Source organism: Salminus brasiliensis, chromosome 3 (genome assembly GCF_030463535.1).
Source record: "Salminus brasiliensis chromosome 3, fSalBra1.hap2, whole genome shotgun sequence".
Taxonomy (NCBI): domain Eukaryota; kingdom Metazoa; phylum Chordata; class Actinopteri; order Characiformes; family Bryconidae; genus Salminus; species Salminus brasiliensis.
The window spans coordinates 33840299-33853830 of record NC_132880.1 but is presented as its reverse complement, the minus strand read 5'-3'; the positions used below and the strand labels follow the sequence as shown (position 1 = coordinate 33853830).

General features: G+C 39.5%; 1 protein-coding gene and 1 long non-coding RNA gene across 2 annotated transcripts; both read right to left on the bottom strand.

The window, feature by feature from the left end:
* Positions 1-1193: 1193 nt before the first annotated feature.
* On the bottom strand, positions 1194-1571 carry LOC140551373 (uncharacterized). The gene is made up of 3 exons (XR_011979250.1): positions 1518-1571; positions 1383-1436; positions 1194-1222 (listed from the first exon to the last, which is right to left on the bottom strand). It is a non-coding gene; the product is annotated as an uncharacterized lncRNA (long non-coding RNA).
* A 22-nt stretch (positions 1572-1593) lies between these two features.
* Positions 1594-12506, bottom strand: col9a2 (procollagen, type IX, alpha 2). Its single transcript, XM_072674458.1, has 14 exons — positions 12477-12506; positions 12239-12301; positions 11605-11658; positions 10197-10232; positions 9897-9920; positions 9544-9597; positions 7960-8013; positions 6944-6994; positions 5840-5896; positions 5660-5713; positions 2386-2439; positions 2240-2293; positions 1670-1723; positions 1594-1611 (listed from the first exon to the last, which is right to left on the bottom strand). The coding sequence occupies exons 7-14, from the start codon at positions 8008-8010 to the stop codon at positions 1594-1596; spliced, it is 393 nt and encodes a 130-aa protein (XP_072530559.1). The 5' UTR covers positions 8011-8013; positions 9544-9597; positions 9897-9920; positions 10197-10232; positions 11605-11658; positions 12239-12301; positions 12477-12506.
* Between the last annotated feature and the right edge of the window lie 1026 nt (positions 12507-13532).

Genomic DNA, 13532 nt, shown 5'->3' with positions numbered 1-13532 from the left:
ATAAAAGAAAAAAAGAAATACAGAACAGAAAAGGTCAGATTTGTGACCGCTTTGTCCCTCCTCTAAGGGCTCCCCTTGCTAGCAACAGCCTGAGAGAGGCAGTGATAACTTGTGCTGTTGGAGAAGGCTCCTCCATTATGCTGCATGCTGAGTATGCAGTGATGGTGTGGATCACACCCAGCATGCTCCATTACCCACAGCCACCAGGACAAAGAGTCATGTTTGATGATGATGAATTGTTTTGCAGAGAACAAGAGAGAGGGCAATTTCAAGGTAGTATAAATTCTGAAGTAGCGAGGTCTCAGAGGTCAGTCTGGACCTGTGCCTAGAAAACGCACAGACACTTTGCCTGCCTTTTTGTTTAATTATTTCCGTTTATGCCCATCGAGAGCGGGGAGGGGGATGCAGAGTCACTGTCTGTGCATGAGCTGGATGGGAATGTATGTCCTCAAGCATGAGATGACCAATACTTGCAGCATTGCAGAAAGGGAAACAGTGAAATAATGATGAAATAAGGGAAATAATACCATATCGATTTGAAATGGGTACTCACTGCTGTCCCCTGCTGGCCAGGTGGGCCAGGTCTGCCATTCTGGCCTGGAGCACCCTAGAAAGAGAAAAGAAAAAACATGTGAAGATGTCATGGTTAAAGTAGCTTATCCAAACATACTAATATGGCTATAGTACGGACTAGGGATGCAGATCAGCATCATATCAGTATCGGATAGATACTTGTTAATATATGATAACTGCTGATAATTGTTCATCGGATGGATGTTCAGATTTGTTGTTTTTAAATCATGTATTTAGCATACATTTGGCAACCCTGGGCTACTGCATTTTAATATCTGCATGTTATTCACTTTTACTGCATTTATGACTTAAAATAGCTTATTATAGTATACATATATGCATAATATCTATAATCCTCCACAACCCAGGTATAAGTAGTTCCAATTGCTACATTTTTAAAATGTTTAAGTATTGGCATCGGCAGACATACATATTTAGATATAAAACTTTTGCATATCAGCCTTGGCCCAGTATTCCCATTGACGTCACCTTACCAATAGGCATGATTTTTGTTAGCTACATTAGTGTATTAAGTGAAATGTTCCTTTATGTCCTTGTAAAGTTTCACTACAATGCTCAGAAAATCAGTCCATACCTTTATTCCTGGGACGCCAGGTGCACCATCTTTTCCATCAATCCCTGGCAGGCCCTGCAAATTCAATTTCATAATGTCACTATTGCATATCTTATATGCTCTCTGCATATGCTTTAACACACCACTGCAAATGTTCATATCTTTGGAGGGTTAATTAAAGTGCTTTCACCGAGACTGAAGGGAATTTGTTTTCTCTGTGTCTGATTTTACTCACATTTTCACCCTTCTTTCCCACCGCTCCCTGTGGTCCTTTAACTCCTTGCGCACCCTACAATGAAAACACAGTCAGATAAAAGGAAATATCCAGGAGAATGTTTCTATGAGGTGAATACAGATAAGCTCTACTCACCAAATCACCTTTCTCACCAGCATCTCCAGGAGGTCCTTGAGGTCCTTCCTCGCCCTGTGTGACACAGGAAAAAAGTCTAACGTAAAAACAACTTCTTCAGTGATGAAAAAGAGCAAAAGAGGGAGAAAGTCTAAGAGCACTTTGAAACTTACAGGAATTCCAGGAATGCCGATGGGACCAGTGATGCCTTTGTAACCACGAGGGCCCTGAGAGAGATTACAAAAAAAAGTCGTCATAACAAAGTAAAAACACAAAGATTTTACACAAATGTTGAAGCTGTTCTGAGTCCGGGGAGATTCCTCGGACTCAGAAGCGGCTTTTCCCAGCGGTCTCAGTGGATATGCTAGCTGTTTGCTAATAAAGAGCAGCAGACATTACAGCTGGCTTGTTTCGCTAATCACAGATAAATGCTTTCAGTCGGGCAGAATGTTTGGGCGGTCATGCCAAGATAATGATTACATGGGATCGTTAACTACAGATGGAGGAATATGGACCTAGGCCAGTTTTGCCTGTAACTGGTGAAGATTTAGGATTTGGTCTGCGTCTGTTACTAAAAGCCTGTGATTGATCAGGTCTGTGGATGAATACATTGACCGACTGTGTTACTCCTACACAGAGAAAGCAATACTGCAGGCCTGGCAATATGCTTTTTTAAACGTCAGTAGTGTGATGGTGTCTTCTCAGACTCGAACTCTGACAGTTTGACGTGTTAGATGACTCACTGTCTCTCCTTTTGGTCCAATCATTCCTGGGTAGCCCCTCAGACCCTGTGGACCCTGGAAAAGATTAAGAAGAAGGTCAGACTTCCAATGCCCAAGCTTGTGTACCTTAAACAAAATACAAAGTAGAACATAAATGAATACGTTACTGGAGGGCCGGGTATTCCTTGCTCACCAGAGATTCCAACATCTCCCTTTGAGCCCTACCAAAAAATAGACAAGTTAGAAAATCAATCACTTCTTTCATATTCATTGAATATTTTATATTTTAAAAAGTCAGAAGAAAGAAAACCCTCTAACCTGTAATACTTTCAGTTATTTATTAAAACAGGCTAACAATCCAAGGCCAGTTGTTTTTTTGTTCAGCATATTTTACAGTTACTTGTGTAATCTCAACAAATCTTGAGCAAGAATCCATGAGATGAACTAAAAATATAGACATATCACTGCTGTCAGGCAAAACCTAGAATCTATTATTTCCATTTTTTACTTTCTCACATAATGTCAATCTGGTGGTCAAATGTCATCAAATCTAATGTTGAACTGACCAACAGAAAGTTAGAAGTCCATTAGAGCTTATCTACGTGCCAAATGAGGATGTAATACAGGTAAAGAACTTAGTATAGATTCTAGGACTGAACTGTTCTAGTTAAGAGTATATAGAAGTTTATTCAGAAGTTCAGACGTGTTAATCCATTCTCCTTCAGAATATGCTGAATAGGGCCATATTCAACTTAAGTAGCTAATACTTAATTAATGAAGTATTAATGAATGTATTAATAAATACAAATAAAATAAAGCCTAAGTAATAATCTTTACATAATGTAAAGGTCATATGAGAATCTTTACAACTGGCATACAACCTTTATATGATGGGAAGTGTCTTTAAAAGCCGTTAAAAGGTTAAAAAAGAAATTTTATTTTATGGAATTGATCAAAGACTCCGTCTCTGCTGTCCAGGGAAGGTGTTCTGCTCGATTGTGGGGCATTGCTGTGAGAACTGATTTGATTGCCTTTAGAAACAAGAGCATTATTGGAATACAAACATTCTTAATGCTGGGGCTTAATAGCCCCTCTAGCCCACGTCTGACATTAAGTATAGTGCTAATAGTTTTTATGTTTATCTGCTTCAGAGAGTCCTATTTTATTGGCAATACTTTTTTACAGGGACTAGACAAACTGTGTATGTATGTGTGTGTGTGTGTGTGTACATTTGCAAATCTATGCCAGCAATGTGTGCAATTTAAAGTAGGGGTGTCCACAAACCTTTGGACATATATGTGTATAATGAGCAAGAGGGTTGGTGACTTATTAAAGCAGAATTATGCTAGAATTGGTTTTTCTTGCTTCTGGGCCGTAGAAATCACAATTTTGGCCACCCTTCAAGAAGAATATACTTGCATGGAATTCTCAAAGTGAAAGAATCATGTTGACTGTCGCAGTAATGTCGAGTAATATTACAGTAAAATGACTTTTTACACAATTTTACTTGGGTTATGCATTGTTATACCAGTGTTGTTTTATAGCTTTTAATTGAAAGTAAAAATGCTACACAGTGTTGCGTTGATGAATTCACTGTAACAGAGACATTGCTTATTTATTCAGTTTTAATACAAGGTTTGATCAATCTGAGCTCAGTCACGGACTGTCAGTCTGCACTGATATCTTTATTAGTCTTTGCTTCTCTTTGACACCAAAGCTGAACTTCTGTTAGGTTGTTCCTAATAGGCAGGAAAGGCCAAGCAGCCTAGATGTTGTTGTTTCTTGGCAGTGATTTCAGCATTAGGATCTCAGCTGTGTGTTACAATCACTGAACCCTCAAATGCCACTGTGCAGGGCACTATGCCCCCTGTCTGTGGTGCGCTCATTAAATCTGATTAATGCACAGTGTTGTAGCTCCCTCTCCTCCTGCACTACCTGACCCTTTCCCTCGCCTTTTCAGCTGGGCTAGTCCTGACTAATCGCACGCAGATTAGTGCCACTCATGCACCTCAGGGGGCTTCATTAGAGCTAATCCTGCTCTGGATGAATGAGTGGGCGGATGCGAGAGCATTCGTCCTTGTTCATTTGTCTGTTTGTTTGTTTGAAAAGTTCCTTGCGTATGATCTGCATGCTCACGCTCTGACTTCTTGAACTGTTTTGAATCTTCAGTAAAAGGATATTTTTTCTTGAAGTCTAAATGCAAGGAATCCGCTTCCGATACAAGCTTCCAAGGAGGGATCAGAGGTTGTTAGCTTGCATAAACAAACAACACAGCGTAAGAATAAACGAAAATGACCATGAATGATAAATCTGACCCAGTTAAGTGAGAACTGTGGACAGTAGAAATGATAATACCACTCTGACATTCAAAAATCAGCCATAACATTAAAACTACTGACAGATAAAGAGGATCATTTTAATTATCTGGTTCCAATGGCACCTGCCCAGGGGGGCGTATACATATTAGGCAGCAAGTGAACAGTCAGTTCATTAAGGTGATGTGTTCGAAGCTGAAAAAATGGGAAAGTGTAAGCAACGCTGACAAGAGCCAGACTTTGATGGGTAGACGACTGGGTCAGAATATCTCCAAAACTTAAGGCAGGTCTTGTGGGGTCTTCCTGGTGTGCAATGGTCAAAAAAGTGATTACAGGAACGTTCATAGGTCCCCAAGGCTTGGTGATGTGATCTATGCAGGCCCCACCTACAACTGCTGCTAACATCTCGGTTCCAGGTACCACAGGACACTGGGAGTCCATGCCTCGACAGGTCAGCACAAGTGGGCCCTTCAGTGGGCACAAGTGGGCTGATCAGTGTATTCTGATCAGTGTATTCTGACAACCAACCAACCAAACCATCCTTTCCCTTGCCTTTTCACCATGCAATCACATTATCATATATTTTATGCAAAAATGCTGCTGTGTTAAATAATGACCTTCACTGTCATTATACATTTGCATACACCATCTTGGGAAGGTGTGGTCAGAGCACAGGGTCAGCCATGCTACAGTGCCCCTGGAGCAGAGACGGATAGGGCTTTGCTCAAGCACCCACCAGCTTAGTAGTTATCGAACTCACAACCCTGTGGTCAATAAACCTGCACTCTAACCACTGACCACCACTACACCACTGTGTTTACATCATCTTGACAATTATTGGGATCAAACAGGTACTCTCATGATCCTTCTGTCCTAGCACCTAAGTGCTGGAACGAACTTTCCTGGGTGTCCAAATGGCAGTTTCGCTCGCTGTCTCCAAACGTAGACTGAAGACCCACCACTTATTAAAGGCTCACGATTGTACTCATGTCTCACTTGATATTCAGGCTAAGTGTAGCGGATGCTGAGCATTGCGGAATCTAGGTATCCATAATGATTTTTGTATTTGGCAGCATCTAGCTTGAGTTATGTGTCTATATAAAATACAGTAAAAGTCTCTCTGTACCGTCTTTCCAATGCTTCCAGAGTCTCCCAGTATTCCAGCTCGCCCCTTGTGTCCCTGTGAGAGCACAAGAAAAACAACCCATCACATCTTTATCAAGCAGGATCATACTATAAATCAAAAGTCACATGTGTTAGGATTTGCAGTGGCTAGATTTTCAGCTCATATGGATGACAAACTTACCTTAACCCCATGCAGTCCTTGGGGACCCTTAGGACCAGGTGGGCAGTTGGTTGGGCACTACAACAGAAGACATATGCATGAGCCCACAAATCTCAACACATGTTCTGCACCCTTAAATGATTAGTCCTCTATATTTAATGTTTAAATACACTGTATACACTGTTGTATGTTATCAATAAATATTATATGGAGAGGCTATCCAGAATGCTATACAGCTACTGTGTATGTTAATAACTTTTAAGTTTCCATTAACTTTCCACATAGACATTTAACAAGCAAAGCTGTTGTGCTGTGTTTTAGTGTACACAGTCATAGCAGAATAGTGAAGGTGTACAGAGAATAGACATCTCGAATATTGAGTGCTTCCCATTGGCACAGCAGTGGTGCTCCACGGGCCAGTAAGTCTTACATTATGTAAGTGCCAATCAAAATAAACTACAAATTTTCTGGCTTTAGACAAACTAAGCATTTTCTGTCTCTTCCATCATGTCTGCACAAGAGAGACTGAGAGTGGTACAAGAAACAGAATAAGGAAGGAGCTTAGCTATTCTGGCCTTCCATATAGGAGTACCAGCATCTAATTATAGGGAGGATGGTGTTGCAGGCAGAATCTATAGGGTTCTGGTGAGGCGCAGGAGTGAAGATGAACTTCTGGACCACCTTCAGCAACGATCCTCCACACACTGCATAAACTCTTGACAAGTTAGCATGAGCTTCACGGTTTTGAATCCATGGACCTGAATCTAAGAGGGTACTAATGGGCACAGGCCTTTGAAGAAAACTGTTTAATGGAGCTCATTAAGAAAATCCATGAACTCTGAGATCAATATGAGGAAGAAAAAGCCCAGCAAGAGGCAAAGAGGGTAACGGAGTACAGTAAAGGCTTGCTGTGCTCTATATAAAGTTAGCTGGCCAAGTCTGACCACAGAGATGTTTAGTGGATGCACTGTGGATGCACAGTGTAACAGACAGGATGACAGAAAGTCTGGTGACAAACCAGAGACGAAAGAATGAAGTTTGTTATTTACGCTGACAGTGACACACTGCCAGAGTGGAGACATACTCCGGAAATTGAGGGAGCTTTATCTAGAGCAATCATCTCACCTGCAAGTCAGCACTGCCTTCTTCTCCACCCAAGAATTTTCCAGGCGGTCCCTGGATATGACAAACAGATAATAGAACTGAAGTGGGAGATGCGCTGTCAGAGAGCCAGGGGTGAAATAATAACAGTTGCCTACTGTAGAGCAGAAAGCTTTTTGTGCAGTTCAACTTCAACACTTCAAAACAATGTGGGATTCATTTCTTGGCTGACCTACCCTCTATATATATATATATATATATATATATATATATATATATATATATATATACACACACACACACACACACACACAGGTACTTTCTAACGGTATCTTCTCAACGTACTATCTATATGAAGTTATATGAAGCCTTTTATTATACCACAGACCCCGCAATGTGATTGGCTGAGAGACCTTCTAGGAGTGAAAATATTGCTCTGCCAACGGCGCCAAGGCTTACAACAGAAAACCATTAGCCCAAACAAAGCAGCTATAAATATATATAAATATATAAATTAAAAAAAACATTAAAAATATAAATGTAATAAGATAAATGACCAGCTAGATACTTCTACTGAAAATGTAAACGAAACGAAAGCTAAATGCAGGAGATTTCACGCTGTTATTCGCACTGCGTCCCAAACTGCACATAAGTACACTAAACCAAGACACTGTGGGTTTAAAACACAGCGTTACTTATCAGAAGTGTTGCTTGCTAGGTAGGAAGGAAGGTAGGTAGGGTACATTGTGTGGTTTGAGACATGGCATTAGCTCAGCCAATCAGAGGGAGCATAATCTGCTGCACCATTAGAGGTGAAGCGGATAATTGGAAAGCAGAGCGGATGAATACGAGACAAAGTTTAGCTTCACATAAAAGTAAGTTCTTAATATTTTACAGCTTTGGCATGTGTGTAGCCATGGGATTAATATAATCTGCAGTGTCGTCTAGTATTTTGGCCGTTGCTTTGAACCCTGATGACTGATGGAATGGAACTATTTTACTGTGCAGAATCTGTATTACATGTTCCTTTTACCACTTACAGGTTTCCCTGGAGGTCCTGGCAATCCTGGAGGTCCAGCGGGTCCCATCATTCCCTGCAAATAGATGTGAACACATAGATACTAAGAATAGTCTTCATAAAATGAGTCTAATAGAACCCATTTGTTGTTGCGCGTATTAGGATATTTGTTGACATTACACTATGTCCAAATGTTTGTGGACACCCCTTCTAATGAATGCATTAATTTACTTTAAGTTGCACACATTGCTGACACAGATGTGCAAATGCACAAACACAGCCTGTCTAGCTCCTGTAGAGAAGTAGTGCCAATACAATAGGACTCTCTGGAGCAGATAAACATGAACCTATTGACACTGTGTCTAATCCAGACGTGGGCTAGAGGGGTATAAAGCCCCCCAGCATTGAGCTGTGGAGCAGTGGAACTCAGTTCCCTGGGATGATGGTTGGTGCTCCATCCAGGTTTTTTTGGGATGAGTTGGGGAGTTGAGGAATGGTGATCATCCAGCATCCTGACCTCACTAATGCTCTGAACACAATCGAATCCTCACAGCAATGCTCCAAAATCCAGTAGAAAGCCTTCCCTGAACTGTAGAGACAGTTACTCCAACAAAAGCAGGATAAACTTTTTTCATATCCTTGATTTCGGGAGAAACAATAAATGAGTGTCCCTATACTTTTGTCCACATGGTGTATACTACAGTGCTCTTAAAGTTAAGCCCCTTATTCAGATTTCAATTTCATCATCATACAGTGATGTGAGTGGAATAGTACAGCTTTTTTTATTTGGTTTATCTTCTGAACTGCATGTCCAAATGTTTGTGGACACCTGCTCATCCACTGTTCCAACATTTCTTCTGAGATTAAAAGGTTTTACTAGGAAATATTTCCTCCTGTGCTGCAGTAACAGCCTCTACTCTTCTAGGAATTTGATGTTGGATGATTAGTTCTGGATCACAAACACCACTCCAAAGATCTTCACCCAAAAGGTATTGAGTGCAGCTCCATCACTCCAGAGAACACAGTTCCACTGCTCCACAGCCCAGTGCTGGGGTGGCTTTATACCCCTCTATTCCACACTTGGAACTGGCATGGCTGCTCCAGGATGCCCTGTTCTATTGGAAGCTGTTATGTGGGCATTATACCAGCTGTACAATTACACACCTGTGTTAGAAATGGTTGCAACTCAAAAAAGAGAGGACAATAAGAGCTTAAACTGGGATCAGTCATCATGAAAACCATGAAATTGGAGAGGGCTCATTTCTGAATGGATGCACATATGGTCCATGAAGGAGGACAGGGGTAAACCCTGCCTCGTCACATCTCTTAATTAATATGGTAGAATAAAATGGCTGGTCTGTATTTGAAACACGCTCTACTTTCACAAATGGGAGAGCTGATTCTATAGCTGCGCCTCGCTTTCTTCAGAAGCTTATGTCGCCTGAAGCTAATCACAGCTAAGTTAATCGTTATGCTGCAGTACATGGCAGCATTTATAGCCTATTAGTAAAAACAAGGGAAAACATGCAATGCTAATTTAGTGCCGTTATGTCGAGTCACGTTGTGATGCTAATTCCTTGTGGTAATCTAAATAAGCAGGACAAACCTTTAGGCCAACTGGTCCGATTTGCCCTGGAAGACCAATTGCGCCTGGTGCTCCCTGTAGACAGAACAAACAGCAGGAAAGCAAGCATTTAAATTCAGGGCAGAAATGATTGCAAAAGCCTAATTTTGACTGATTTTGCTTGACCTCATGTGTTGACCTCATGCCCTTCTCTGATTAGCCTCTTGAACCCTAGACTTATTTTTGAGTTATGTTATTCAGTACTTGCAATGAACCTAATATGCTGTTTGAAAGTGAAGGATTGAAGGATGATCCAACCTACAGGCATTTAGGGTTCAAAGTGGTATCGAGGGGTATGGTTATCTGTAAGTATGTTCAGCTTTGTTAGTACTTACAGGTAGTCCAGGAAGCCCAGGTCCCTAGAGGAGTATACAAAAAGCAACATCTCAGAAATATGTTGAAAAGTGCCTTTTTTCTTATGTCTGATATGTCTACAGGATAGAAGCCATTTCTGCAATATGCCACTACAGTAAAGTACATTATTACAGTAGTGTATGCTACACTATGGCACATTTTACATTAAGTAATATTGGTGTGTGTATATTGAAGAACTGCTGGTGCTTTACAATTTTTCAAACTGTTATCAAGTTCAATGTCATGTTATAATGTAAACATAATACTGTAATTGTACTTACAGTTTGTCCCACTGAACCAGTAGGTCCTGGTTGACCCTGAAAATCAAGAAAGAGTAAGGTATAAGGTGTGTATATATATATACATTCATTACATACAGCACTGTGCTAAAGAAAATTCTTACAAATTGTTCAAATCACACTCTTGCCTCTAGAAATACAACATTGTGTAACATTGAAAATGCAAATCAAGAGAAATACTTCTGCCTGTAAAACTACACCACTGTACAACATAATAATAAATGCAAATAAACAAATCTGTCAGAATGGGTCTGAATAGGCCCGTATGGTTATTGATATGCTGGTCAGGAGAACACAGACATGTTGTTTGCTGATTTCTCAGTGCAGACACTGTATTTGTTCAGTTCCACCAGCAGCTCACCTGACTTAGTTTAAAGAAGGATTCTTTAGAGAAACTAGGTGTTGGATGCAAACTGGAAATACTGGCCTTGGAAATGTAAGCTTTGGAAATGGTGAAGCTTATACACCCACAGAACACAAAAACCCAATGCATCCTTTACTTGCTTGTTTGCATTTATTGTAATATTAGTATATACAAGAATAAATAGATATAGAATAAATACAAAAATCGTATTTAAAGTTTTACAAATAAGTACAAATATCATGTAAAAATGGCACATTTATTTATTTGATCTCAAGAACTTCATCTCAAAAATCTAGCTGAAACTACTTAGCTATTGTTTGGCCATTACACCCAAATTACCTCTGCATGTTGGTTGTATAGGCTATGTTCAGGGTTTAGTGTTATGCCCACAGACTATGGGCTTAATTTTTGGTTGTTTGATTTGGATTAATTGAACATTGAAAAATGGCCTTTGGTTGTTAATCCGTCTAGGACCCACCATGGCATACACACTGTGAAATACCTACCCACTGTGAAGACAAGTAGAGAGATAAGATAAAATAAGATAATCCTCTATTATATTCTATTATAGTCCAAAGTGAAGGTTTTTTCAGATTTTCAATTATCAATTTAATTTACATGCTTGAATGTATGTAATTGAGTATTTGATTATGTAATTATATTAATAATTAATTAATGATGTAATAGAAATTATATGTATAGCAAAAAGCCATCAGCTGTTGGTTAAGCATAGTACATAACATTGCTGCCCTCTACATGACAGACCGGGGTTCAATTCTGTCTTTGGGCAAGCATACTACAATATACTCTGAGCAAAACGCCCAACACTGCCTTCACCTACCTCTAATTACATTGTACATAAGTCAGGATTAGAGCGTCTGCAAAATGCCATAAATGTAAACACAAACTGCTTATCGACTTCAGACTTCTACTGGTTAATGGTGACTTATAGTCATAGTACCAACAGAAATTCCTCACAGTCACTGAGATGCAACTCACTTGCTACTGGATTCACTTTTTACTAACCTTTGGTCCAGGACGTCCGACAGGACCTCTTTCACCTTTACCACCAATCAAACCCTTGAAAAGTGAAAATTACAGAGATGAGTGTTTGAAAATCATTTGCATACAAAATCATTCAATATTTCCATACAAGTTTATTATTAAAGTTCCCTCACATTATGCTTCAAACTAATTATTATTTTGCCAGTTTTCCTTCTTTCTTTCTGTTTTAACACTATTACAAGACTAACTGTTCACAATTGACTCTTTTTGACAGTTTTGTTGAAGACAACATTGGCCTGACATTCCTAAACGGATTATCCAACAAAATCCCTGCACTATTGCTTTGATTCTTAGCATGTGACTGGACAAGGCCGGGCCGGAGAGACCTGCATCTGTGACCACAGAGCTGGACAGTGAATAAATGTATGAAATAATGAATAAACCGGCATGTCAACTAGCAAGGGCATCAAAAAAGAGATTTATCAGCTTACACAATGTGGGACACAAGCTACTTTACTCTTTTTCTCCCACTCCTGAACTAGACCTACTATACCAGAATACTGATAGAACTATGAAACCATCCCAGTTAAAGCCAAAATTCTCTCATTTTGTTGGAAAAGACCATGTTTGATCTATGAGCTAGACGTGAACTCACATCAATTCCATCCTCCCCAGGAGGTCCGTCTGGTCCGGGCTCGCCTGATTCCCCCTTTTGACCCTGCAAAGTGGATTACAAATACATATTTGGAGAATTTGCTACAGAGGTGCAGTCTGAAAAAAGCTACATTACACAGGCATGGCAGGGAACAGCAGGGATGACTGATTCAAAAGTTAAGTTTCAAAGGAAGCATATGCAGGAATTATGTTAACACATTTCTCTGAAAGTTACTTACTGCTGGTCCAGGAGGGCCAGGAGGTCCTTTGTCACCCTGACAGAAGCATGGAGAAAGAATGATAAAATACAGATAAACAAAAAAGTCCCATTGCATTCAAGATCTGTACTCTCAGATGTGTACCTCTCAAGGTTAATGCACTCTATAGTCCTTCTCATCTCTACTGTAAACTTTATTAGAATGTCAAACTGCCAAGCAGACCAGAGATACTGAATTTAAAGGATATTACCAAGAATTTAGTACAACTATTCAATAGTGATGTATGTCTTTATCTGATGTGTGGTCAATGAAGTCAGTAACTTTGAGGGTATTTTACATCAAACGCTAAACTGAAGACTAATCTGGAGTTACAGCATGTTGTGTATAACTGAGGCCCAGTTTTCAGTAGTGAAATTGGTCGATTTGTGCTCTTGCTATCTGCCAATTTATTATTTTCATTAGTGCTGCACAATACTGAAAAAAATTAACATTGCAATATATTGTCCCCTGTGATATATATACTGCAATATTAAAAACACTGGACATTTCACCAGAAATCACCTGAATGTAATGATAATAATAACGCACTCAGAGTATCCAAAATTGGAGTAAAATAAATTATATTTGGCAGATATACTCTGCCTCTGGTAGATCTATCATGAAAAATGACTTGCGCTGTAACTATTATGCAGTGTGCAGCCCTGATTTCATTCTATAAAATCATTAGTCAGATAAGTATTTTTGTGTGCTGCAGTTACAATCATACTAGCTCACAAATGTTTACATCACTGTATCACAGTTCAAGTTAAAAGCAATATGGTGGCAGGTAAATACACTATACTATTCTAATAGATGAAACAGTATAGAAAAAGAAAGAAATCTCGGATGTGTTGAGATGACTAAAATTGTAAAATGACTATTACTCATTATATTTTAAAAGCAGGCTTGGGGTAGAGACCTTGACAAAATGTTCATGTAAACAGATAATTACATTATTAAAATAATAATTACATCATACATTACTGATTCATGAATTCCTTCTTGTTATTCCTCAAAAAACTGAAGTATTGACTGAAA